The sequence below is a fragment of the Melanostigma gelatinosum genome, assembly GCF_949748355.1.
Source record: "Melanostigma gelatinosum genome assembly, chromosome: 11".
Classification (NCBI taxonomy): Eukaryota; Metazoa; Chordata; class Actinopteri; order Perciformes; family Zoarcidae; genus Melanostigma; species Melanostigma gelatinosum.
Genome location: NC_136644.1, coordinates 182,053 through 209,295, shown reverse-complemented (window position 1 = coordinate 209,295; position 27,243 = coordinate 182,053). Strand labels below are relative to the sequence as shown.

The 27,243-nt window shown below is 39.0% G+C and overlaps 1 protein-coding gene across 2 annotated transcripts; it reads left to right on the top strand.

The window, feature by feature from the left end:
- Positions 1–906: 906 nt before the first annotated feature.
- Positions 907–15,711, top strand: cabp2a (calcium binding protein 2a; the record flags this gene model as incomplete). 2 transcript variants are annotated; one of them, XM_079277788.1, is made up of 8 exons in its annotated part: positions 907–966; positions 1,407–1,589; positions 9,586–9,807; positions 13,460–13,490; positions 14,900–15,034; positions 15,109–15,218; positions 15,338–15,485; positions 15,686–15,711. In XM_079277788.1, 8 exons carry the CDS (start codon positions 907–909, stop codon positions 15,709–15,711), a joined length of 915 nt encoding a protein of 304 aa, XP_079133914.1. The 2 variants fall into 2 exon arrangements, with proteins under 2 accessions (XP_079133914.1, XP_079133915.1); XM_079277789.1 differs by lacking the exons at positions 907–966; positions 1,407–1,589 and adding an exon at positions 9,229–9,276.
- Positions 15,712–27,243: the final 11,532 nt, after the last annotated feature.

Genomic DNA, 27,243 nt, shown 5'->3' with positions numbered 1-27,243 from the left:
TAAAGAACAAAAAATGAATGTCAGCTCATAATATAATCAAAGTTCAGCATTCGGCGGCTCTTACAACATAAAAAAGAGAAACATTCCATGAAGTTGAATTAAGATGTGATTCAAATTTGGCAACATCGTTGAAAATGATTTTTGCTTTGACTCTTCAACTTACTGATGATGAAATGAGTTAAACCACTGCAACATTGAGCCATTAAAGGGAAGTGAGAGAGTCTTTTCAGGGAAGATTGAACACAAATATGAATAACTTCGTGGAGGTCTTTCTTTTTCCTTCCTTCCCGTGTAGATCTTTTTTGTACAGTCCCTAAATGAGTCTGTGATACGTGGACGTAGGGGAAATGTAACATGCAGTAAAGAAAAGAGGTTTACATTGACAACTTAAGATGCTGAAAACAATAGAGGCAGATAGGTCGTATAAAGCGCTTTAAAAAACAGTTGTTATAGAAATAAAGAAAGAAGGAAAGGGAGAGAGTGGGTGGAGGGAGGGGGGGTTGCACGTATTGCTTTAAAGGGTTTAATGCGCTGCTGCAGCACTTATTGCTGACACACTAAAGTATACACTCACCAAACACATACACAAAAGAGATGAATTGATATTTGGCATTTAGATATAGATAATAACATAACTATAATATTATAATAATAATATACATATATATATTTGTACAGTACTATACATAGTGCATGCCTGTATGTCCTGCATGTATCATATGATACATGCAGGACATACAGGGGGAGGGATGAGAGGAGGAGCAACAGCAGTGGGAGATCCGCCTCAGATTATCAACCAGTGTCAGACGCTCTAGGACAGAGGAAGAGGAGTAGTGGACAAGAGTGGACAGGAGGAGAGACGGAGAGAAAGAGGACGTCTCTGTGTGTGCAAGCTGGGCTGCAAAGATGACTGACGCGAAAAGCACATCATCCGTGGAGGCGTCAGAAGGGAAGTTAGTTCAGAAGGTCAGTGGACATATCTGTGTCCTAAATCCTGCCACTTGTGCTCAGACACACTCAACATGATACACTGTGCTGCACTAGTGTTTGTCTTCTGAGGCCTGGCTGGCATGGACACCCGATTTACTTCATCTGTTTGTACAAATGGAATTATTTGTAGTCATTAAAAAGCAATATCATTGTAGAGCAATACTATGTGTGTAAGAACTGATCATTCTCATCAATTGTTGTTGTTTTCTGAGCTGGTACATGTAAGTTCAATGTTCAATGCTATTAGTTTGTGCGGTAGTGTGTGCTGTACGTCGACCTGCAGCTTCTTTACCTGGACTTTTTCCGATACCATCCTTTCCAGGAATTCAATCTCAAAGTGTGCAATGAGTTAAATATATTTCAGTTGTGAGACAATTTTTCTATTTCAACCTCTTTGTTCATCCTCCGTTCTCCAGGGATCCATAAAGAAGAAGATGGAATCATTAAGGCGATGGAGTTCAGCAAGCATAAAGAGGGCTCCAAAGCCTGAGGCCAAGACCTCGAGTTCATCTTCCCCCGTGGGAGAGCCCCGGGACGTCTGGCTGCAAGAGGGCGACAGGAGGAAGCTGCGACCCATCCTTGACTCAGTCTTCGGACAGGTAGGACACTGAACTGGAGACTACAGGTATCCCAGGTGTCTCATGTGGCCTTGTTAACATGTGTTTGACTGACACACGTACACGACATTGAAAATGTCCTGTTGAGTACTGCTTAAAGAACAGGCATCTTAGAAACTCAGCCAGACAATCCGCTAATCCATAAATAAATGAGTCATTGAAGATGAAAGTGAGTGAATGAGTTGAAATAGCTATGAGCAGATTATGAGCATAACCGTTGCTTGGCCTGTGAACAAAGCTCTGCAAGTTATCATATGTTACTTCATCTGAAGGTACTCTGGAGTTGTTGACCACAAGTAGTGATATGGAGACCTATTCAGATGAGTGGGTCCCCATTTAGTTTGTATCTCGTGTGCAAACACCATCGACTGTATATGAGAAGTGGACGTCGTCACCGTGACATCACCCATTGGTCCATGGACTACACTTCTGAAGCCTTGAGTTTGGCATTTTGGCCGTTACCATTTCGTTTTTTTGCAACCAGAAGTGACAAGAGTGTGGAGCTAAGTTCAACCCAATTATGTATCAGACCTCAAAATATCTCAATTAACTTTTACAAACCGAAAACACTGTGAAATGGTTAAAGACGAGACCCAGACAGGACAACGTCGTGTAACCTGTCAGTAACAAGGTAGCCACTGAAACACCCCGGAGTCATCGTCTACTTCACTCTCAACGGGAACACAACATGATGTTTACAATGTTCACTGAGGTCAAAGCAAGTGGAAGTAGGATCATTTCTTCTTCTTTTTAAAAATCAGACTGATCTTTGTACCAGCAGGAGTCGCCCCCTGCTGGTTATTAGAGAGAATGTACGTTTAAGGCGCATCCGCATTGGCTTCACTTTTTAGAGCCGGAAGTTGCCGCCTGGTGCGCACACATGCAAGGCAGGCATGTGATCAGCACAGAGTCCAGCTCCCAGTTTCACGCTGTTCCACTGATCAGCCCCCAGCATGCAGCTCTGTGTGTAAATAGGACGGCAAGTTGAAATGTTGGTCAAGTTGCTTTTACATAAACATCATGATGACAGTCTCCTGAGGTTGGCCCTAGTATTAGCGCTCAACCCTGACCCTCTCAATATTTAACAATCATTCATGACGAAATGAATATCCATTGAAAACCCTGAACAATCCAACTACACTTAATGTTTGTGAACTGTTGTACAACAATAGGCAGCAGAGTCATCTCTTGCATGACTTCATTTAAATGATGAAATCCATGCTGATTGATCAGTGGAGTCACTGTGAGAATGACCCAAGATGGTCATTAATTAAGGCTTCAACGCTAAAATACGTTTCAAAATCCATCAGTGATGTATTCTGTGAGAGCTTCTTCTTCTTCTTTTCAGGAATAGAAACATCTCTAACTGTCAGGAGAATAGTAATCCTTATGGCTTGACTGGTTTTGAATTGGTCAATAAAGCTAACAGGGTGGAACATTTGGAGATAAGTTACCATAGCTTTATGAGGTATCCAGATCTAACCACCTGCACATACACAGAACTTGTATAACTATATCTAATATGTTTTCATTTTATTTTTGATAAGATCTGTCATTTAAGCCATTTGTTATGAATATTGAAGAGATAATTAATGGGCCTCATAAGCTAGCAAGCTCCAGCTGATACAATCTCACAACAAAAGCTCATTTCAGACAGAAACATGGAGAGTTCTCAGCTGGAGACGAGAAGCTGCTTTTTGTCTTCTGTCTTGAATCCAGAATCCATTGTTTCAAAACATACAGAGAATTTTGAAATTGCTATTTGTTATCATTGTTCACATATATTGTGTGTAAGAGCAGAAGGAGCCATGCCTGGTTAAAGCTGTTCAAGTTGAATATCACCCAAAATGAAACGTGTCATGAGAAGTCGTACCGAGCCATACGTTGTGATTTCTGCTATAATTTAAAGATTATCTGTTAAATCGAGCAATATATAACAGAGTCTGGAAAGTAGGCCGGCAGTCACTGAACTTCAGTGTGTCATCTCAGAGCAACGGGCCTTCAGAGTCGTGGGCTTTCAGACCAGCAGAGAGCACAATAGGGCACAGGGCTTAGTGAACAATCACAAGAAATCCATCAACTCCACCATGAAGAGTGAGAGTTCTGCTGCTTCTGTGTTGATCCTTTTCCTCTGCTGTTCTGTTCATACCCTCTATAGCTCTCATTGCTCAGATGAGTCATCCATACACTCAGCAGCAGATGGAACAAATGATGAGAAAGTGAAAGAAGGGAGTGCTGGAAGAAGGATGGATGGATGTCATCAGGAAAGAGAGAGATTGATTGTGGTGTAAAGGGAGATTACAGCTTAAACGAGTGAGAGGACAAGAGTCGGTGAGACGTACATCCCTTAAACATCACTCAGAGTACACTTGACGCACCAGATGTCTTTCTGCTGACAAGTGTTAGATCCTGGGATACTTCTGGCCCGATACGGAGCTACTTACTGACTCAGCTCTCTATTAAAAGATTGTCGAGCTGATGTTCTGGCGAGGGAACTCGCCTGGCTCCGCTAACTGCCGTTACTCCCGACGTCTACCCTGCTTCCTCCGGTCTGAGCGCGCTCGGCCGAGAGACCAGTCCTGACCCCGGGCGCTCCTACCAGTCGCGTCGGTTATGGCAGCTTCCCTCTTCTGGATCCGTGCTCTTGGTAAATGCCAGGTTAGGTTTTAACGGCTAGGATTAATTCTAAAACCGTAAGGGATTGTTAAGTGGATTCGGTCTCTAGGATAACCTTTCAGAACTCAGTTGTTAGACATACAATGACTTTAACCTTTTACTGCCACGAGGAACTTTTTACTACTTGAGCAAATGAATGCACTTGAGAAATTTACTTTAAATGCAGATTAGATATTTATTGCAGGTTATATTTAGTTAGTTTGCAAGGGTTAAGCTACAGCTCACATAAAATGTCACTACACTTGATTCGTTACTTTAATTTTCTTCTCAGGTTATACTCATTAGTTTTAGTTGCCGAGATGGCTCGGTTGGAGCTGGATTTTCAATGGTGCGATGAAAAGGTTCTTTTGGAGTTGTTAGGAGGGAAGGTCTGGCCAGACCCTCGGTCCTCCTGCTCTGCAGCGAAGTCCGTTCAACAGTCCTCAAAACTCAGTACAAAGTCTTTCTAGGGCTGCTGCGTCTTCTCCGTTGTCCAGTTGTTAAGAATCGAGCAGTGGGGAGAGGAAAACCTCCGTCTTTAAATCTTATTGTCCACGAACAGCGGTCTTCTTTCCGTGAACAGAGACGAAGTCCTCAATACATCAGTTGCAATCGTCCGTATCTCCTCATCGGTGCACTTGGACGGCACCCGTGTTGAAATCCCAGTGTATTGCCTGCAAACGTCTCCTTTTATCCATCCTTCGGGCTTTATCGGCCCCCCTTGTTCAATACATGATCTCATCCCCCCACCCTCTGGAGAGGGCGTTGGGTTCGAACATGTCCGGACATGTCCAGGCTTCATCCTGTATCATGCCTCTATGACTCATCTCTTGCAACAGTCTGTTCCTATTTTCTGCCAAGTCATCCTGACAAACACTTTTATCGCAGCTCCGGTTACACAAGACATTTGTTAAACACTTATTACAATTGTTAAATCACTCTATGCATTACACATTCGTTACATATTGATTAAACATTTCGTTATATAATTCATACACTTTATCTTTTGATTACACTTTATTCTGAGTATATGCTTTGTGCTTTTATATCCTGACTCTCCCTTGAATGTGCTCCCTTGAATGTGCCAACATGTTACAGAGGCAGCTCTGTGGGCTCAACTCTTCTTGACACAAGCATGAATGTGTTTGACATCCAACAGTGAATGAATGGCTCAGTCAATCAGTGAGAGATTTAATCAGCTTCAAAGTGAAGACTCAGCGACGGCAAGCTTGTCCACGTTTTACAGCAGTTTAATTAATCTGCTTCATTTCTAACTGTTAAATGCAAAACATGGCTTATGACTCATGATGGCAGATGTATGGTGAATAAGCTACGGGCTTAGGCATGCGAGAGTATAGTCTTCCTGTCTGAACTTACGCTAGAGCTTCATTGAATGAATCTTTGGCGACGTCCTTAAAAATGAAGCCTCGGAAATAATGTATTCTTTGCCCATGTTGTATTTTACTGGTGTCATCTGTCACTGATTCATACAATGCATCACTGTTTTCACCAATGAAAAATGTTTAAATGCAAACATTTAACAGTTAAAAGTCAAAAGGGGGTGAGCACTTTATATGTTTGACGTCAAACACGCTCAGTATTCTGCACATATGTATTATATATATATATATATATATATATATATATATATATATATATATATATATATATATATATATATATATATATATTGTTAACTGTCTTTGACCTCAGATTGTGGTGAATACTTCGTAGTAGATGCAGGTTTGAAGTGATACCACGGATACTATCTGTGCTGGCGGTAACTCGATTACAGCCACAGTCTGATGATGTCTGCCCAGCTGCCTTCATTCTTTTCTATTATGGTTGGTTAGAGAGAGTATCTGCATATTTTCATCTGTAGGCCACCCTGTATGCCTCATTTGAAGTGATCGAAGCATTTGCGATAAATGTGTGTTTGTGTGTCAGCATGCATATATAAGCATGCAAATACACCATCTCAGCCAAAATGCTTGACCTGACCAACACCAAAGCTGTTAGCATTGCATCACATGCAACGCCCTGCCTCTGGAGTGTGTGCATCATGCTGTTTACTGGATTGTCTGTTGTCTTCTATCCTCGTCTTTCAGGCCTCTGGTGTACTTCCTGTTGTCGAGGGATAGAGCACAAATTCTCCCCCAGCTGCTCTGTTGTGGGTTTCATCGCTGAAAGGCTTTCTGTTCACACAGCGCTGTTGATTGAGGCGGGCTGTCGGTGCTTCTTTATGTTCTTTCACTGAGCAACACAAAAACTGTTTTTCTTTTCTTTTTGTGTGCATAGATCTGCTTTAAGTGCATGTGCCTACTTACTACTACTTTTGTTTCCCTTGTATTTGTAAAAGAAGACTCCAATTAAATGAATCTTAAGCTTTGCCTGTAAAATATATGATGGGAAACAATGCAGGAATCAAAGAACGTTACAGGACTGAGGATTCCAATAGTCTGGTGGGTGTTCATCTGGATCGGTGGGCTAAGGCACATACTGTTATATAACCGAGACACTGTGCATCCAAATCCTTTGTTGCAAATCATCTCATCGTTCTCTGTCCTCTCTACTGGATAGATTTTCAGTGTATTTATTGTTTGTAATTCCCCCAAGTCCATAGAAAGGTCACGCTGCAGGCTCAGCTGGAGAATCACGTCTGTGAAGCTGACGAGATTCAGTGAATGTGCCATGAAATCCGGTTCTCCCCTTCAACGCCTCAATACTCACTACTCCACCCTTTCTGCATCTGTCGTCTACCTTTCTGCTTAGTGACCTATCCAGAAGCAAAAAGATTCGCAAATATTCCTGTAACTGAAATGGATAGCAAGGCAGGAGGCTGACATCTAGTGGTGGTGCATACGTGTTACAGCTGAGCACAAGTTCATATTTGCTGTAACAGTAAACTGAGCTTTGCTGCACTCTGCTGGTGGTACATTGGCAGTGTGAAGTAAAGGCCTGTCATATCACAAGTTTAGTTCATAGTGTGTACCTGCACAGGTCATATTGAAGTCAGAAGAAAAAAATAATGACAATAATTCTGCACTGAAAAGGAGGCTGCAGTATTTAAACATAATTGAGAAGTAGTAATGTGTGAGATGTAAAAAGGTGAATCTCAGGAAACACCAAAACTGTGTTAGTTCTCCTAAACTGACCACAGAGGATTCGGGCTGCAGGCGCTCAGCATTGGCTTCACACATACTGCTGCTAATCTCTGGCACACATGCAGCACCACATGACCAGCACTCATACAGTCCACGAGCTCACGAGTATCAGAGCCCGCTGCAGTGATTCCAATGCAGTGGGCAGTAATACAAACAAATGACTTGCTTTAAAACTGTACTGAAGTATAAGATAACAAGAGTTGAGTTTAGCTTCTCCAGTTTTGGGGTTTCATGCTACCTGATCATTTCAGGATGTAAAGGTTAAAGGGAAGAACAATGAAATATAAAGAACAGTAGGAAAGATGAATAACAATGAACAAACTTGTACAATAAAATGTTATATTTTACCTAAAATGTATTGGGTGGTCAAGATATTTGAACTGTGATTTTTGCCAGAAAAAACGTGTGTTTCTATTTTATTGATCATGTTAAAGCCACTGTGTGCATGATGTGAAATGTCCCTTCTGTGGGTCATCTGGTGTTTTTTATGAAATTGATCCACTCCTCTACCTTCCCACTGACCTACTGACCTGACTTGGGAACCAGAATTATCTAACCTTTCCACAAACAAACAATTGTGATATTAATTTAATTTGAAATATGCAATAGATATTGCATATTTCTACCAATAGTGACTTTAAATATATAATCTAGCGTAACTAGTAACTACTGCTGTCAGATAAATGTCGTAAGTAAAAAGTAAAATATTTCCCTCTAAACTGTCACGGAGGAAGAGTAAAAAATCGTCACTAGATATTTTTCAAAATTCTCAATTATTTCCAGTAACTCAGGGATGATGTCTGCTAAAGTTTACGGTTGATGACAAACAACATTAATGGACAAATTGTCTCTGTCTTATATTTGAGGCCATTCTCAAAATACAGGCGTGTTCGCTCCATTGTTGTGTTTGTTTCCATGTTGCAGAACTGACTTGGATGTACATTGATCTGTTTTGTACATTAAAGTCGTATAATTCTTCTTCTATTCCTCCCTCTTCAAGCCTGTAGTCCCATCACCTGTCAACATAACTCTTTCCCTCTAATCTAAAATGCCAGGGAATAAATAGGCAGCCAACTCTCCATCCATAATTCTACCATGCCCTCCCCCTTCATCTCGCTCTCTCTCTCTCTGCCTCTGCCAGAATAGTCATTTTGAGACCAGAAGCACGATGTTTGGGAGACAGGGAGAGGAAGGTGGGTGGGATGGATGAGATTAAGTTGGGCCAAATTCAAGGGATCACCCGTGGCGAGAGGGACTGACGGATACATGGGTGGGGAACAGTGTGTGTTTGTGTGAGAGCGAGGCAGAGAGAGATTGAAAGGGAGGGAGAATATGGTCGAGTCATGCAATCAGAGCCAAAATCTGGCAGCAGGTTGTTTCAGCCCAGATATGACCCAGTTCTCCCATCCCACCCCGTAAATCTCCAGCACCTATTGCTGCTATTCCATAATATCACACTACACCTCTCAAAGCTCATCATGACAGCCTTTCAACAACCTGCAGGAGTTTAGGATTTAATGCACAAGATATAACTTGCCTCTCACTTGACCAACAGGATCTTGGATTGTAGTACGAGCACTGACAGGGATCCTCCTTCACTTTTAGGAGTAGTGGTGCAAGTGGAAACATTTGCCTTCGCCTCACTGGGTGGAAAAGACGTTGCCACATGGAATACATTGGATTGAGTATGGATTTTGGACTTTTATGTGGCAATTGACCAGAGAGTGAGAGAAAGAGGAAGAGAAACAGGGCAGAAGTTTGGGGAGAGGAGGAGGAGGACACGGGAAGAAGAGGGCAGGGAGATGGGAAACATAAACAAGGCTTCTGAAAAGAACAGTAACAGGAAGACGGTAAGAACTCATTCAATTCCTTTGAGCTGAGAAAAAACTATCAAAGAGTTTGAACTGATAGATGAGTAAGATAATGCTTAAGATACATCTGACAATGTCCAAGCTACATTTGAGCTGCAAACAACTTCCTATCGGACACAACTGCCATTCAAATGGATTTAGTATTTTAACATATTCAATTACATTGTATTTGACTTATGTTTCGCATAACAGTATGAACATGTAGGTGTGAATTAGCTAGTTTCATTCCAATGCATATCAGTGGTAATTTTATCTGGGTCCGAATTCAGTTTGTTCTTCTCCTCAAAGGGGGAGTTGCCCATAGAACCAAGCGGCGCCCCATTGGCTGCCGCCATGCTGGGGGGCCTGGGTGGTGCAGGTGAGGTGGACACGGATGACGAGGATGAGGGAGGGAGCGAGCGGGACTTTGACGAGCCCCTGTGCGCTCTGCTTAAGAACTGCAACATGCTGCACAACTTAGTGGGGCCTGCGTGCATCTTCCTCAGACAGGGCTTTGCACAGAGCCAGCTTGTATGTATGCCATTCACACACACACACACACACACACACACACACATGGACACACAGTACATCATTATGAAAGCCAAATTCTCTCATAAATCTCTTTATCCATCCATTTTCACAGTGCCAGTTCAAGGGAAGGTGAAGCTGGCCATCCGTTAGTTCAGCGTGACATCATCACAGCCTTTCCATCCCATCTCCACCCTGTGAGTGTCAACCCCCATCAATCCTATATACCCCCTTATCACCACATTTCATAAGAGTTCATGTGATTGTGCTAGATGACCTTTGTTGGATAATATGATTTATCGTGGGGGGAACAAAACGATATGAAATAAACTGGTATTATAACCTTGGAAAGGTTCAAACCTTTTTCAACCATAAATATGTGTTTCACCTCGGAACACAAAGGAAGAAAGAAATGATTGTTGGACGGGACCTCTTACACATACCATACACCCTACAGGAGTCACAAGCTATAATAGGTCATATGACACACTGCACTATAATGACAAAGCAACCGGCATCCAAAATGTAACAATAGTGACTCATCACAAGGACGAAATATAATTGATTTATGATGAATTTGATTATAAGACTCAATTATGTTACTGTATTTTGTAGTTGTCCTGCTTTGGTGACTGGATGTAATTCAATGTGAAAGTTGAAACAGTCTTATGACCACTGACACTCTTCTTGTCTACGGCCATGGAGAGCTAATGTCTTTCTGTAGAGATGAACGGACACTGAGTATATGTGTGGAAGGGGTTGCTCAATGACACTCTCACAGGGAATGATCACTTGACTCTGCATTTCCCCTCAGCTCTATCACAGCTCTATGTCAGCTCTATGTCAGCTCTATGTTAACTCTATGTCAGCTCGATCACAGCTCTATCACAGCTCTATGTCAGCTCTATGTTAGCTATATCGCAGCTCTATGTTAGCTCTATGTCAGCTCTATTGCAGCTCTATGTCAGCTCTATGTTAGCTCTATCGCAGCTCTATGTCAGCTCTATGTTAGCTCTATGTCAGCTCTACGTCAGCTCTATGTTAGCTCTATTGTAGCTCTATGTCAGCTTGATGTTAGCTCTATCGCAGCTCTATGTCAGCTCTATGTTAGCTCTATCGCAGCTCTATGTCAGCTCTATGTCAGCTCTATCGCAGCTCTATGTCAGCTCTATGTTAGCTCTATGTCAGCTCTATGTTAGATCTATCGCAGCTCTATGTTAGCTCTATCGCAGCTCTATGTCAGCTCTATGTTAGCTATATCGCAGCTCTATGTCAGCTCTATGTCAGCTCTACGTCAGCTCTATGTTAGCTCTATCACAGCTCTATGTTAGCTCTATCACAGCTCTATGTCAGCTCTATCGCAGCTCTATCGCAGCTCTATCGCAGCTCTATGTCAGCTCTATGTTAGCTATATCGCAGCTCTATGTCAGCTCTATGTCAGCTCTACGTCAGCTCTATGTTAGCTCTATCACAGCTCTATGTTAGCTCTATCACAGCTCTATGTCAGCTCTATCGCAGCTCTATCGCAGCTCTATCGAGTGTTTCAGCACCTTTTAACTGGTTATTTTGGTTTTACGACCCTAGCCTGACTCTGTTGGTTCTCTCTCATCACTCTGATGACCCTGAAAAGGGTCAGGACTTGGTGGACAGCAAGAACTGAGTAAATATTTGTCCAATATACTTTCAATTATGATCAAATACCTACAAAAAATAATGCAATTCCTTTGAGCTGTAGTTTGTGTTTAGCGCTCATGAGCAGATGTCAGCATGCTAAAATGCTGAACTACGATTATTGTAAACATTGAAGCTAATTTAATCAGATCAGCATGTAAATACTGTCATTGTGAGGAATATTAGCATGCTGACTTTATTCAGAGATGTGTATATAGTACAGCTTCACAAAGCTACCAGCATGGCTTTAAGCTTAGGACATACTTTTGCCGTTTCATTGCTGCAGACTTGTACCGGTTTGGTGCAAGTCGTACGCGCATTTCCCGATCCACACTCCAGCCAGTTGATAGCTGTAGTACACCAGAACGTTGTTTGCCATATGTCCAATTCCATTTGGCTGTCTTTGTATTCCTTTGAAGATGAATCATATAAATGTGAGTAACAGCAGCCTCTCTTCAAAACAAACACCCGCCCTGTTATCTTCTTCTTGGCAAACCAGCTCGAGGTGCATACGCCACCAACTGGACTGGAGTGTGGAACTTGCTCTGCGTACCCTAGGATGTCTACTGCACACACCTTTAGTAAAGTAGGGTATGCAGACCCTATGACAAAAAAAGCGACCCTCGCGGACTCAGAAAGTACGAATTATCTTTACATTTCTTGTTGATAATGATCAGTGTTAGAAGTTTCTTGCATCCAGAAACCCAGCAGCATCTGTCACCACAGTCACCACAGTCCTGAACTTGTTGGACAACTTTCTGTTAATACTTACAGTCATGGATGGAGGAAAGAGACAGGATTCCTAAATAGAGTACACAGATTAGTGTATGAGATGGATAGTGTGAGGTTGAGAGCATTTGCTGGTTTTTAATCCCCCATAATCCCCTTTGTTCTCTACGATGGTAAACTGAAGTCCCTCAGGAGCACAGTAGCCGTAGCTTCTAGTTCTCATTTACACTCTTTCTTTCCTTTGGCATCTAGATGTTGCTACATGATAGAGTTACTGGAATCCTTCCTACAGCCAGAGTATTTGTCCTTCACCAACTTTAACAAGCACTCAGTGGTATTAATAGTTTGGGGAATGAAAGCCGAAAACTAAAAAACATGGGAACAACAAGGAAAACATTTGCATACTTTCCTCTGCGCCTGAACTTGGCTCAACCTGACAGTCACTCATTTCAGCAAAAAAGACAAATTGGCAGGTGGTGTGTTTGTCGCATGTTCAGCCTGCACAGGTGTGTTAAGGTCCGTTAATCAAGTCCCGGCCGAATAGCAGTGCAGATGCAGATGAAAAAAATCTGCATCGGCAGATTGGGAAATGAAAAAACATGAATCCTTTGTGATTTGTAATAGAATTTCCAGCTGTAATCTCCTTGCGTCCTCTAATCCAGGCCTGTGTTATTCCTGCTGCTGAGCATGTTGTGAACAAACGTGTCCTGGCATTACCTTTGTTCATGCCACCACACGCTACGGCTGTAGCTGAAGGTGCTCCTGTTGAAACTCATTTCGAAAAACAATGTAGGTTCTGGCCCCATTTTGCAAGTGCCATTTCATCAGCTTTGTTGCATGTGTGTGTGCAAACAGACGGGCAGGCCTTACTGTATTTCTGTGTGTTTAGAAAAGGAGTTCTTTATGATGCGTTTTGAATGCTTGTCGTGGAGCATATGAACAGCAGAGCTTCAAAGCTTCTCCACCACAGATTGGACATAAGCTTGTGTAGCAGATCGACTAAAAAGCTTATTTGGGTCACTCAGATCAAAACCCAAATAATCCAGCAGTAGGATCCCCGCTCAGGATTGAACATGGAACAAAACTGCTTCACACGAGCGAAGTAACCATGAAGCTGAAGAACTAAAAAAATGTTTTTTGCATGTTTTTACAAATGTGCGTATGAGAAACAAGAAGAAGACACATGAGATGTAGAGTGTATGTTCGTCACCTGACTCCGTATGTGTCCTGTCTCCTATCCTCACCACCGCAGGACAGAGATCTACAACCAGAGGAAATGGAAGGTACGGAGATATCAAAAGCTTAATCCTCAATCATCTCACTCCATCAGCATCATTCTCTCGTTGTTCTTCCTGTCAAACCTCAAACCTTCTGTTTGACTTGAAAAATTGTGCTTTACTGTAGAGGTCACATTTCCTGACTTCGCCCAACAATTGAATGTGAACCAGCAGAGATTTATTGTTTTGAACTGTGGAAGATCAAAGTATAAGATTAGTAATCAAAGGGGAAGATTAATATAGACAGTTTAAGCACTGTTTAGCTCAGGTCCCTCAGGTCCCTCAGCCCTCGGGTCCCTCAGCCCTCGGGTCCCTTAGGTCCCTAAGGTCCCTCAGGTCCAGGTCCCTTAGGTCCCTCAGCCCTCGGGTCCAGGTCCCTTAGGTCCCTCAGCCCTCGGGTCCCTAAGGTCCCTAAGGTCCCTCGGGTCCCTCGGGTCCCTCAGCCCTCAGGTCCCTCAGGTCCCTCAGCCCTCGGGTCCCTCGGGTCCCTCAGGTCCCTAAGGTCCCTCAGGTCCGGGTCCCTTAGGTCCCTCAGCCCTCGGGTCCCTAAGGTCCCTAAGGTCCCTCGGGTCCCTCGGGTCCCTCGGGTCCCTCAGCCCTCAGGTCCCTCAGGTCCCTCAGCCTTCGGGTCCCTCGGGTCCCTTAGGTCCCTCAGGTCCCTCAGGTCCGGGTCCCTTAGGTCCCTCAGGTCCGGCTCCTCAGACCTTCACACTCTGCATTCACACAAACGTAATATGTGATTTGACTGTAGAATAAATAGTCATTGACATTTTTATTTGTTTATCTAGGAACTCAGTACAATGAAAATAACAATAATATTAATAACAACAGTAAATATTATTTAATTAGTACGTTTTAAACTATTGCTTTACAATAAAAACAGAAGAACAAGAGCTCTGATAGATAAATTGGGGCGAGGCCTGTCAGTCCTTTCATTGTAATCAGTAATATCTTATTTAAATTGAAATGCTTAAAAACACATATCAGGGTACGACTTTCAAATAAGGCAGCTGTTATAAAGGCCTTATAAGTTATAATGGTAATGAGAAGGTAGTTCAGCAATGTTATAAGCCGTTCATGATTCGGGTTGTCAGGCTGTGGAAAAAGCCTATTGCCGTGTTTGTCATTCTTTCTATTTGGTAATAATGCAGTTAACTCCAGTGATTTTACAATTGCACTCCTGTAACGCTGTCAGCAATCTAGAAGAAATGATTTTAAGGACACAGAGTAGACCAATTATCACCGGGATCGTCACATTGTCCAACAAAAACATAACCATCAGATCAATTAGAAAGAAAAGACAACCGTGTAAAGAATTCTGCATTCAGGGCTTTTACAGAACAAGTACACTTAGAACTGCAGTACCTCTGTCTTTCTTGCACTTATCTACTGTTCTTCACACATCTTCCCTGCAGAGCTGCGTGAGGCCTTCAGGGAGTTTGACAAAGACAAGGATGGCTTCATCAGCTGTAAGGACCTGGGCGAGTGCATGAGGACTATGGGATACATGCCGACGGAGATGGAATTGATAGAACTCAGCCAGCAGATCTGTGAGTGATCTATCAGTCTGGTCATTAATTTGCTTCATGTGTCTTCTGTAAGTACTTATTTCCTCCCTGTGTAGGTGGCGGCAAAGTGGATTTTGAGGACTTTGTTGAACTGATGGGTCCCAAGATGCTCGCTGAGACTGCAGATATGATTGGAGTCAAGGAGCTGAGAGATGCCTTCAAAGAGGTAAGCAGCATCATTTATTATTAACTTACAGCCAAATAGACCACCCCCTTTCCCCAGCTTTCACTTCTGATGCATTTCTTTTCACGTGCTTTCTCAAACCCATCAATTTCATTTCCCAGTTTGACTCCGATGGCAATGGTCAGATCAGCCTTGGAGAGCTGAGGGAAGCCATGAAGAAGCTGATGGGGGAGCAGCTGACCCACCGCGAGATAGACGAGGTCCTGCGAGACGTTGACCTCAATGGGGACGGAGAGGTGGACTTTGAAGGTGAGTGATTGATACTTAGGTCAGGAAACTGGGGGGGGGGGGCAGAAAGGTAGCAGAGTGTGAATCTCAATCAAGCTAGTAGGTGGATGTTCAGGCTAAGGAAAGAAGTAAAAGGAAATGATGGAAGAAAGAATACACTTAATGGTGACAGGATCCTTTTGCTTAACCAATAGTAACAAACACATCTTTTCTGTCCACAGAGTTTGTGCGAATGATGTCTCGCTGACTCTTCACCGAACCTCATTCAGCTGCAGAAACACAACATGGACCAGACTGCACACTGTTAACCTTCTTGTAGTTCTTCTTGATGTACAAAGACTCATTCGGGTTTGTAGTATTCAGTTTTATGTTACTTCAAGTATAAGAGAATCCCTTTCATGTGTTACTGTTGTGTGAATGTGTTTAACATGTAATGAGAGATTATAGAGTGAAGACTCAGCGAGGGGACGGTTCAACCAAAGCTTCTCTTTAGAGGTGAATTCACACTCGATATATCAACTGATAATCCCAAACCAGCAACAAGTGTGTGTGTGTGTGTGTTAGGGATAGGATTTCTATAATCCTAAATGAAGCTGTCGTGTTTCCCCTTTAAGATGTATTTATTTGGCTGAACTGACCCTTTAAATATGCAGTTTACGAAATGATCTGACTTGCATCTGGAATGTTTTAATAACTCATTAATCTGAGGATTTATTCTCACAAGTTCATTGATGCCACATCTAAAACCTTAAATTCAAACTTGATTTGAACCATTCGGACTGTGACTTTATGATATTATTGTAGATAGCAAAAGTTAAAATGAGATTATATATACCTATTACTGTCCAAACGTAATTCATAGCAATGACTTTAATGATATTCAGCCAATACAGGCAAATGAAATTATTGCAGATGTGTCTTTTTTTGTGTCAAATATCTTTTTGATACATATTTCATAACACTAACGGGTGGATTTTTGCAGTCTGCTACACATTTGTTTTCCTACACGGGTGGAAATTAATCGACAGACTGTCTCCAAGTACATGTTTATTTTATGCAATCATAGATACATATTGAATGTTTGAACTGTACACTCTTCGAGAGGTCAGATATTTAAAGAAATGATAAACTATTATTAAGATTTTATTTGTACAGGGACAGTTCACATTAATCGACAGCACACATTAATAAAAACATGACTGTAAATGTGACAGTGTTAGCTAAAAAAGCTAATTTTCAACCGTTGTCCCTGGGCACGGTGTTAGAAGCCGCTAAAAACATTTAAACATTTAAAAACTGTTTAAAAAGACAACAGCACAAAAACAAGCAAACAGAGCTGTGCAATACAATCCTGCAGACACAGGATCAAACATGACAGACAAGCAGGCAGGCAGGCAGACAGGCAGACAGGCAGGCAGACAGGCAGACAGACAGGCAGGCTACATACGGACATGGCAGGCATGAGACTGTTAGTGCTGACACACCTGGTTGTTAATGAGCCAGGCTTTGAGGTTGTGTGTGAAGAACCTGTATGTGGTGCTCCGTCTTATGTGTGATGGGAGAGTGTTCCAGGTGACGGAAGCTGTGACAGAGTATGATAGCTGGCTAAACATAAAGAAATGAATAAGAATGACAATAAACGAGTTATTATTCACCAAACACCTTTCCTGTATTATTTCTCCACCTAAATTGAACTGAAAATTTGGTGACGGCGACGTGCTTCCCTGAAATTATCCAGCTTCACTTTCTCTGTGTTCACGTCAATGTCCTGTATCTTAAACCTTTCCAGAATCCATCTAATTGCTAATCAAATGTGTCAGATGACCTCTCTCCTGGCACTTGTTGAGGTCCGCTATCAGTCTCTTTTCAATGCATGTGCAGTCTCACGCTGAGCCATCGGAGGATTTCTTTGCCAAACCAGAGGAATGTAGACGCTGCGAGTGTCTGAAACTCCATCACATGTAAATCCTTCGTGACGTGGGCCTTCTTCAACCTACTGTCCTTCCGGAGCTGTTCCACCAACTCCGTCCCTCTTCTTCCTCCACACAGGAGCTACGTCCAACATGTTTGGATGCACAAAATGATATTGGTCTCCTAGTTACCTTGAATTCTTAAAGACAAATTCGTTTTTTTTGCATGCCTCCACGTTGAACGAAGAACGACTGAGGAAACCGTCTGTTTATGCTGCAGTATTAGTATTACATGCTGATGTATCAGCAGTATTTGCTGTAGTATTAGTATTACATGCTGATGTATCAGCAGTATTTGCTGTAGTATTAGTATTACATGCTGATATATCAGCAGTATTTGCTGTAGTATTAGTATTACATGCTGATGTATCAGCAGTATTTGCTGTAGTATTAGTATTACATGCTGATGTATCAGCAGTATTTGCTGTAGTATTAGGATTACATGCTGATGTATCAGCAGTATTTGCTGTAGTATTAGTATTACATGCTGATGTATCAGCAGTATTTGCTGTAGTATTAGTATTACATGCTGATGTATCAGCAGTATTTGCTGTAGTATTAGTATTACATGCTGATGTATCAGCAGTATTTGCTGTAGTATTAGTATTACATGCTGATGTATCAGCAGTATTTGCTGTAGTATTAGTATTACATGCTGATGTATCAGCAGTATTTGCTGTAGTATTAGTATTACATGCTGATGTATCAGCAGTATTTGCTGTAGTATTAGTATTACATGCTGATGTATCAGCAGTATTTGCTGTAGTATTAGTATTACATGCTGATGTATCAGCAGTATTTGCTGTAGTATTAGTATTACATGCTGATGTATCAGCAGTATTTGCTGTAGTATTAGTATTACATGCTGATGTATCAGCAGTATTTGCTGTAGTATTAGTATTACATGCTGATGTATCAGCAGTATTTGCTGTAGTATTAGTATTACATGCTGATGTATCAGCAGTATTTGCTGTAGTATTAGTATTACATGCTGATGTATCAGCAGTATTTGCTGTAGTATTAGTATTACATGCTGATGTATCAGCAGTATTTGCTGTAGTATTAGTATTAGATGCTGATGTATCAGCAGTATTTGCTGTAGTATTAGTATTACATGCTGATGTATCAGCAGTATTTGCTGTAGTATTAGTATTACATGCTGATGTATCAGCAGTATTTGCTGTAGTATTAGTATTACATGCTGATGTATCAGCAGTATTTGCTGTAGTATTAGTATTACATGCTGATGTATCAGCAGTATTTGCTGTAGTATTAGTATTACATGCTGATGTATCAGCAGTATTTGCTGTAGTATTAGTATTACATGCTGATGTATCAGCAGTATTTGCTGTAGTATTAGTATTATATGCTGATGTATCAGCAGTATTTGCTGTAGTATTAGTATTACATGCTGATGTATCAGCAGTATTTGCTGTAGTATTAGTATTACATGCTGATGTATCAGCAGTATTTGCTGTAGTATTAGTATTACATGCTGATGTATCAGCAGTATTTGCTGTAGTATTAGTATTACATGCTGATGTATCAGCAGTATTTGCTGTAGTATTAGTATTACATGCTGATATATCAGCAGTATTTGCTGTAGTATTAGTATTACATGCTGATGTATCAGCAGTATTTGCTGTAGTATTAGTATTACATGCTGATATATCAGCAGTATTTGCTGTAGTATTAGTATTACATGCTGATGTATCAGCAGTATTTGCTTTAGTATTAGTATTATATGCTGATGTATCAGCAGTATTTGCTGTAGTATTAGTATTACATGCTGATGTATCAGCAGTATTTGCTGTAGTATTAGTATTACATGCTGATGTATCAGCAGTATTTGCTGTAGTATTAGTATTACATGCTGATATATCAGCAGTATTTGCTGTAGTATTAGTATTACATGCTGATATATCAGCAGTATTTGCTGTAGTATTAGTATTACATGCTGATGTATCAGCAGTATTTGCTGTAGTATTAGTATTACATGCTGATGTATCAGCAGTATTTGCTGTAGTATTAGTATTACATGCTGATATATCAGCAGTATTTGCTGTAGTATTAGTATTACATGCTGATGTATCAGCAGTATTTGCTGTAGTATTAGTATTACATGCTGATGTATCAGCAGTATTTGCTGTAGTATTAGTATTACGTACATGCTGATGTATCAGCAGTATTTGCTGTAGTATTAGTATTACATGCTGATGGATCAGCAGTATTTGCTGTAGTATTAGTATTACATGCTGATGTATCAGCAGTATTTGCTGTAGTATTAGTATTACATGCTGATGTATCAGCAGTATTTGCTGTAGTATTAGTATTACATGCTGATGTATCAGCAGTATTTGCTGTAGTATTAGTATTATATGCTGATGTATCAGCAGTATTTGCTGTAGTATTAGTATTATATGCTGATGTATCAGCAGTATTTGCTGTAGTATTAGTATTACATGCTGATGTATCAGCAGTATTTGCTGTAGTATTAGTATTACATGATGATGTATCAGCAGTATTTGCTGTAGTATTAGTATTACATGATGATGTATCAGCAGTATTTGCTGTAGTATTAGTATTACATGCTGATGTATCAGCAGTATTTGCTGTAGTATTAGTATTACATGCTGATATATCAGCAGTATTTGCTGTAGTATTAGTATTACATGCTGATGTATCAGCAGTATTTGCTGTAGTATTAGTATTACATGCTGATATATCAGCAGTATTTGCTGTAGTATTAGTATTACATGCTGATATATCAGCAGTATTTGCTGTAGTATTAGTATTATATGCTGATGTATCAGCAGTATTTGCTGTAGTATTAGTATTACATGCTGATGTATCAGCAGTATTTGCTGTAGTATTAGTATTACATGCTGATGTATCAGCAGTATTTGCTGTAGTATTAGTATTACATGCTGATGTATCAGCAGTATTTGCTGTAGTATTAGTATTACATGCTGATGTATCAGCAGTATTTGCTGTAGTATTAGTATTACATGCTGATGTATCAGCAGTATTTGCTGTAGTATTAGTATTACATGCTGATGTATCAGCAGTATTTGCTGTAGTATTAGTATTACATGCTGATATATCAGCAGTATTTGCTGTAGTATTAGTATTACATGCTGATATATCAGCAGTATTTGCTGTAGTATTAGTATTACATGCTGATGTATCAGCAGTATTTGCTGTAGTATTAGTATTACATGCTGATGTATCAGCAGTATTTGCTGTAGTATTAGTATTACATGCTGATGTATCAGCAGTATTTGCTGTAGTATTAGTATTACATGCTGATATATCAGCAGTATTTGCTGTAGTATTAGTATTACATGCTGATGTATCAGCAGTATTTTCTGTAGTATTAGTATTACATGCTGATATATCAGCAGTATTTGCTGTAGTATTAGTATTACATGCTGATGTATCAGCAGTATTTGCTGTAGTATTAGTATTATATGCTGATGTATCAGCAGTATTTGCTGTAGTATTAGTATTACATGCTGATGTATCAGCAGTATTTGCTGTAGTATTAGTATTACATGCTGATATATCAGCAGTATTTGCTGTAGTATTAGTATTACATGCTGATGTATCAGCAGTATTTGCTGTAGTATTAGTATTATATGCTGATGTATCAGCAGTATTTGCTGTAGTATTAGTATTACATGCTGATGTATCAGCAGTATTTGCTGTAGTATTAGTATTACATGCTGATGTATCAGCAGTATTTGCTGTAGTATTAGTATTACATGCTGATGTATCAGCAGTATTTGCTGTAGTATTAGTATTACATGCTGATGTATCAGCAGTATTTGCTGTAGTATTAGTATTACATGCTGATGTATCAGCAGTATTTGCTGTAGTATTAGTATTATATGCTGATGTATCAGCAGTATTTGCTGTAGTATTAGTATTATATGCTGATGTATCAGCAGTATTTGCTGTAGTATTAGTATTATATGCTGATGTATCAGCAGTATTTGCTGTAGTATTAGTATTACATGCTGATGTATCAGCAGTATTTGCTGTAGTATTAGTATTACATGCTGATGTATCAGCAGTATTTGCTGTAGTATTAGTATTACATGCTGATATATCAGCAGTATTTGCTGTAGTATTAGTATTATATGCTGATGTATCAGCAGTATTTGCTGTAGTATTAGTATTATATGCTGATGTATCAGCAGTATTTGCTGTAGTATTAGTATTACATGCTGATGTATCAGCAGTATTTGCTGTAGTATTAGTATTACATGCTGATGTATCAGCAGTATTTGCTGTAGTATTAGTATTACATGCTGATGTATCAGCAGTATTTGCTGTAGTATTAGTATTACATGCTGATGTATCAGCAGTATTTGCTGTAGTATTAGTATTACATGCTGATGTATCAGCAGTATTTGCTGTAGTATTAGTATTACATGCTGATGTATCAGCAGTATTTGCTGTAGTATTAGTATTACATGCTGATGTATCAGCAGTATTTGCTGTAGTATTAGTATTACATGCTGATATATCAGCAGTATTTGCTGTAGTATTAGTATTACATGCTGATATATCAGCAGTATTTGCTGTAGTATTAGTATTACATGCTGATATATCAGCAGTATTTGCTGTAGTATTAGTATTACATGCTGATGTATCAGCAGTATTTGCTGTAGTATTAGTATTACATGCTGATGTATCAGCAGTATTTGCTGTAGTATTAGTATTACATGCTGATGTATCAGCAGTATTTGCTGTAGTATTAGTATTACATGCTGATATATCAGCAGTATTTGCTGTAGTATTAGTATTACATGCTGATGTATCAGCAGTATTTGCTGTAGTATTAGTATTACATGCTGATGTATCAGCAGTATTTGCTGTAGTATTAGTATTATATGCTGATGTATCAGCAGTATTTGCTGTAGTATTAGTATTACATGCTGATGTATCAGCAGTATTTGCTGTAGTATTAGTATTACATGCTGATGTATCAGCAGTATTTGCTGTAGTATTAGTATTACATGCTGATGTATCAGCAGTATTTGCTGTCGTATTAGTATTACATGCTGATGTATCAGCAGTATTTGCTGTAGTATTAGTATTACATGCTGATGTATCAGCAGTATTTGCTGTAGTATTAGTATTACATGCTGATGTATCAGCAGTATTTGCTGTAGTATTAGTATTACATGCTCATGTATCAGCAGTATTTGCTGTAGTATTAGTATTACATGCTGATATATCAGCAGTATTTGCTGTAGTATTAGTATTACATGCTGATGTATCAGCAGTATTTGCTGTAGTATTAGTATTACATGCTGATGTATCAGCAGTATTTGCTGTAGTATTAGTATTACATGCTGATGTATCAGCAGTATTTGCTGTAGTATTAGTATTACATGCTGATGTATCAGCAGTATTTGCTGTAGTATTAGTATTACATGCTGATGTATCAGCAGTATTTGCTGTAGTATTAGTATTACATGCTCATGTATCAGCAGTATTTGCTGTAGTATTAGTATTACATGCTGATGTATCAGCAGTATTTGCTGTAGTATTAGGATTACATGCTGATGTATCAGCAGTATTTTCTGTAGTATTAGTATTACATGCTGATGTATCAGCAGTATTTGCTGTAGTATCAGTATTACGTACATGCTGATGTATCAGCAGTATTTGCTGTAGTATCAGTATTACGTACATGCTGATGTATCAGCAGTATTTGCTGTAGTATCAGTATTACGTACATGCTGATGTATCAGCAGTATTTGCTGTAGTATCAGTATTACGTACATGCTGATGTATCAGCAGTATTTGCTGTAGTATTAGTATTACGTACATGCTGATGTATCAGCAGTATTTGCTGTAGTATTAGTATTACATGCTGATGTATCAGCAGTATTTGCTGTAGTATTAGTATTACATGCTGATGTATCAGCAGTATTTGCTGTAGTATTAGTATTACATGCTGATGTATCAGCAGTATTTGCTGTAGTATTAGTATTACATGCTGATGTATCAGCAGTATTTGCTGTAGTATTAGTATTACATGCTGATATATCAGCAGTATTTGCTGTAGTATTAGTATTACATGCTGATGTATCAGCAGTATTTGCTGTAGTATTAGTATTACATGCTGATGTATCAGCAGTATTTGCTGTAGTATTAGTATTACATGCTGATGTATCAGCAGTATTTGCTGTAGTATTAGTATTACATGCTGATGTATCAGCAGTATTTGCTGTAGTATTAGTATTATATGCTGATGTATCAGCAGTATTTGCTGTAGTATTAGTATTACATGCTGATGTATCAGCAGTATTTGCTGTAGTATTAGTATTACATGCTGATGTATCAGCAGTATTTGCTGTAGTATTAGGATTATATGCTGATGTATCAGCAGTATTTGCTGTAGTATCAGTATTACGTACATGCTGATGTATCAGCAGTATTTGCTGTAGTATCAGTATTACGTACATGCTGATGTATCAGCAGTATTTGCTGTAGTATTAGTATTACGTACATGCTGATGTATCAGCAGTATTTGCTGTAGTATTAGTATTACATGCTGATGTATCAGCAGTATTTGCTGTAGTATTAGGATTACATGCTGATGTATCAGCAGTATTTTCTGTAGTATTAGTATTACATGCTGATGTATCAGCAGTATTTGCTGTAGTATTAGTATTACATGCTGATGTATCAGCAGTATTTGCTGTAGTATTAGTATTACATGCTGATGTATCAGCAGTATTTGCTGTAGTATTAGTATTACATGCTGATATATCAGCAGTATTTGCTGTAGTATTAGTATTACATGCTGATATATCAGCAGTATTTGCTGTAGTATTAGTATTACATGCTGATGTATCAGCAGTATTTGCTGTAGTATTAGTATTACATGCTGATGTATCAGCAGTATTTGCTGTAGTATTAGTATTACATGCTGATATATCAGCAGTATTTGCTGTAGTATTAGTATTACATGCTGATGTATCAGCAGTATTTGCTGTAGTATTAGTATTACATGCTGATGTATCAGCAGTATTTGCTGTAGTATTAGTATTACGTACATGCTGATGTATCAGCAGTATTTGCTGTAGTATTAGTATTACATGCTGATGGATCAGCAGTATTTGCTGTAGTATTAGTATTACATGCTGATGTATCAGCAGTATTTGCTGTAGTATTAGTATTACATGCTGATGTATCAGCAGTATTTGCTGTAGTATTAGTATTACATGCTGATGTATCAGCAGTATTTGCTGTAGTATTAGTATTATATGCTGATGTATCAGCAGTATTTGCTGTAGTATTAGTATTATATGCTGATGTATCAGCAGTATTTGCTGTAGTATTAGTATTACATGCTGATGTATCAGCAGTATTTGCTGTAGTATTAGTATTACATGATGATGTATCAGCAGTATTTGCTGTAGTATTAGTATTACATGATGATGTATCAGCAGTATTTGCTGTAGTATTAGTATTACATGATGATGTATCAGCAGTATTTGCTGTAGTATTAGTATTACATGCTGATGTATCAGCAGTATTTGCTGTAGTATTAGTATTACATGCTGATATATCAGCAGTATTTGCTGTAGTATTAGTATTACATGCTGATGTATCAGCAGTATTTGCTGTAGTATTAGTATTACATGCTGATATATCAGCAGTATTTGCTGTAGTATTAGTATTACATGCTGATATATCAGCAGTATTTGCTGTAGTATTAGTATTATATGCTGATGTATCAGCAGTATTTGCTGTAGTATTAGTATTACATGCTGATGTATCAGCAGTATTTGCTGTAGTATTAGTATTACATGCTGATGTATCAGCAGTATTTGCTGTAGTATTAGTATTACATGCTGATGTATCAGCAGTATTTGCTGTAGTATTAGTATTACATGCTGATGTATCAGCAGTATTTGCTGTAGTATTAGTATTACATGCTGATGTATCAGCAGTATTTGCTGTAGTATTAGTATTACATGCTGATGTATCAGCAGTATTTGCTGTAGTATTAGTATTACATGCTGATATATCAGCAGTATTTGCTGTAGTATTAGTATTACATGCTGATATATCAGCAGTATTTGCTGTAGTATTAGTATTACATGCTGATGTATCAGCAGTATTTGCTGTAGTATTAGTATTACATGCTGATGTATCAGCAGTATTTGCTGTAGTATTAGTATTACATGCTGATGTATCAGCAGTATTTGCTGTAGTATTAGTATTACATGCTGATATATCAGCAGTATTTGCTGTAGTATTAGTATTACATGCTGATGTATCAGCAGTATTTTCTGTAGTATTAGTATTACATGCTGATATATCAGCAGTATTTGCTGTAGTATTAGTATTACATGCTGATGTATCAGCAGTATTTGCTGTAGTATTAGTATTATATGCTGATGTATCAGCAGTATTTGCTGTAGTATTAGTATTACATGCTGATGTATCAGCAGTATTTGCTGTAGTATTAGTATTACATGCTGATATATCAGCAGTATTTGCTGTAGTATTAGTATTACATGCTGATGTATCAGCAGTATTTGCTGTAGTATTAGTATTATATGCTGATGTATCAGCAGTATTTGCTGTAGTATTAGTATTACATGCTGATGTATCAGCAGTATTTGCTGTAGTATTAGTATTACATGCTGATGTATCAGCAGTATTTGCTGTAGTATTAGTATTACATGCTGATGTATCAGCAGTATTTGCTGTATTATTAGTATTACATGCTGATGTATCAGCAGTATTTGCTGTAGTATTAGTATTACATGCTGATGTATCAGCAGTATTTGCTGTAGTATTAGTATTATATGCTGATGTATCAGCAGTATTTGCTGTAGTATTAGTATTATATGCTGATGTATCAGCAGTATTTGCTGTAGTATTAGTATTATATGCTGATGTATCAGCAGTATTTGCTGTAGTATTAGTATTACATGCTGATGTATCAGCAGTATTTGCTGTAGTATTAGTATTACATGCTGATGTATCAGCAGTATTTGCTGTAGTATTAGTATTACATGCTGATATATCAGCAGTATTTGCTGTAGTATTAGTATTATATGCTGATGTATCAGCAGTATTTGCTGTAGTATTAGTATTATATGCTGATGTATCAGCAGTATTTGCTGTAGTATTAGTATTACATGCTGATGTATCAGCAGTATTTGCTGTAGTATTAGTATTACATGCTGATGTATCAGCAGTATTTGCTGTAGTATTAGTATTACATGCTGATGTATCAGCAGTATTTGCTGTAGTATTAGTATTACATGCTGATGTATCAGCAGTATTTGCTGTAGTATTAGTATTACATGCTGATGTATCAGCAGTATTTGCTGTAGTATTAGTATTACATGCTGATGTATCAGCAGTATTTGCTGTAGTATTAGTATTACATGCTGATGTATCAGCAGTATTTGCTGTAGTATTAGTATTACATGCTGATATATCAGCAGTATTTGCTGTAGTATTAGTATTACATGCTGATATATCAGCAGTATTTGCTGTAGTATTAGTATTACATGCTGATATATCAGCAGTATTTGCTGTAGTATTAGTATTACATGCTGATGTATCAGCAGTATTTGCTGTAGTATTAGTATTACATGCTGATGTATCAGCAGTATTTGCTGTAGTATTAGTATTACATGCTGATGTATCAGCAGTATTTGCTGTAGTATTAGTATTACATGCTGATATATCAGCAGTATTTGCTGTAGTATTAGTATTACATGCTGATGTATCAGCAGTATTTGCTGTAGTATTAGTATTACATG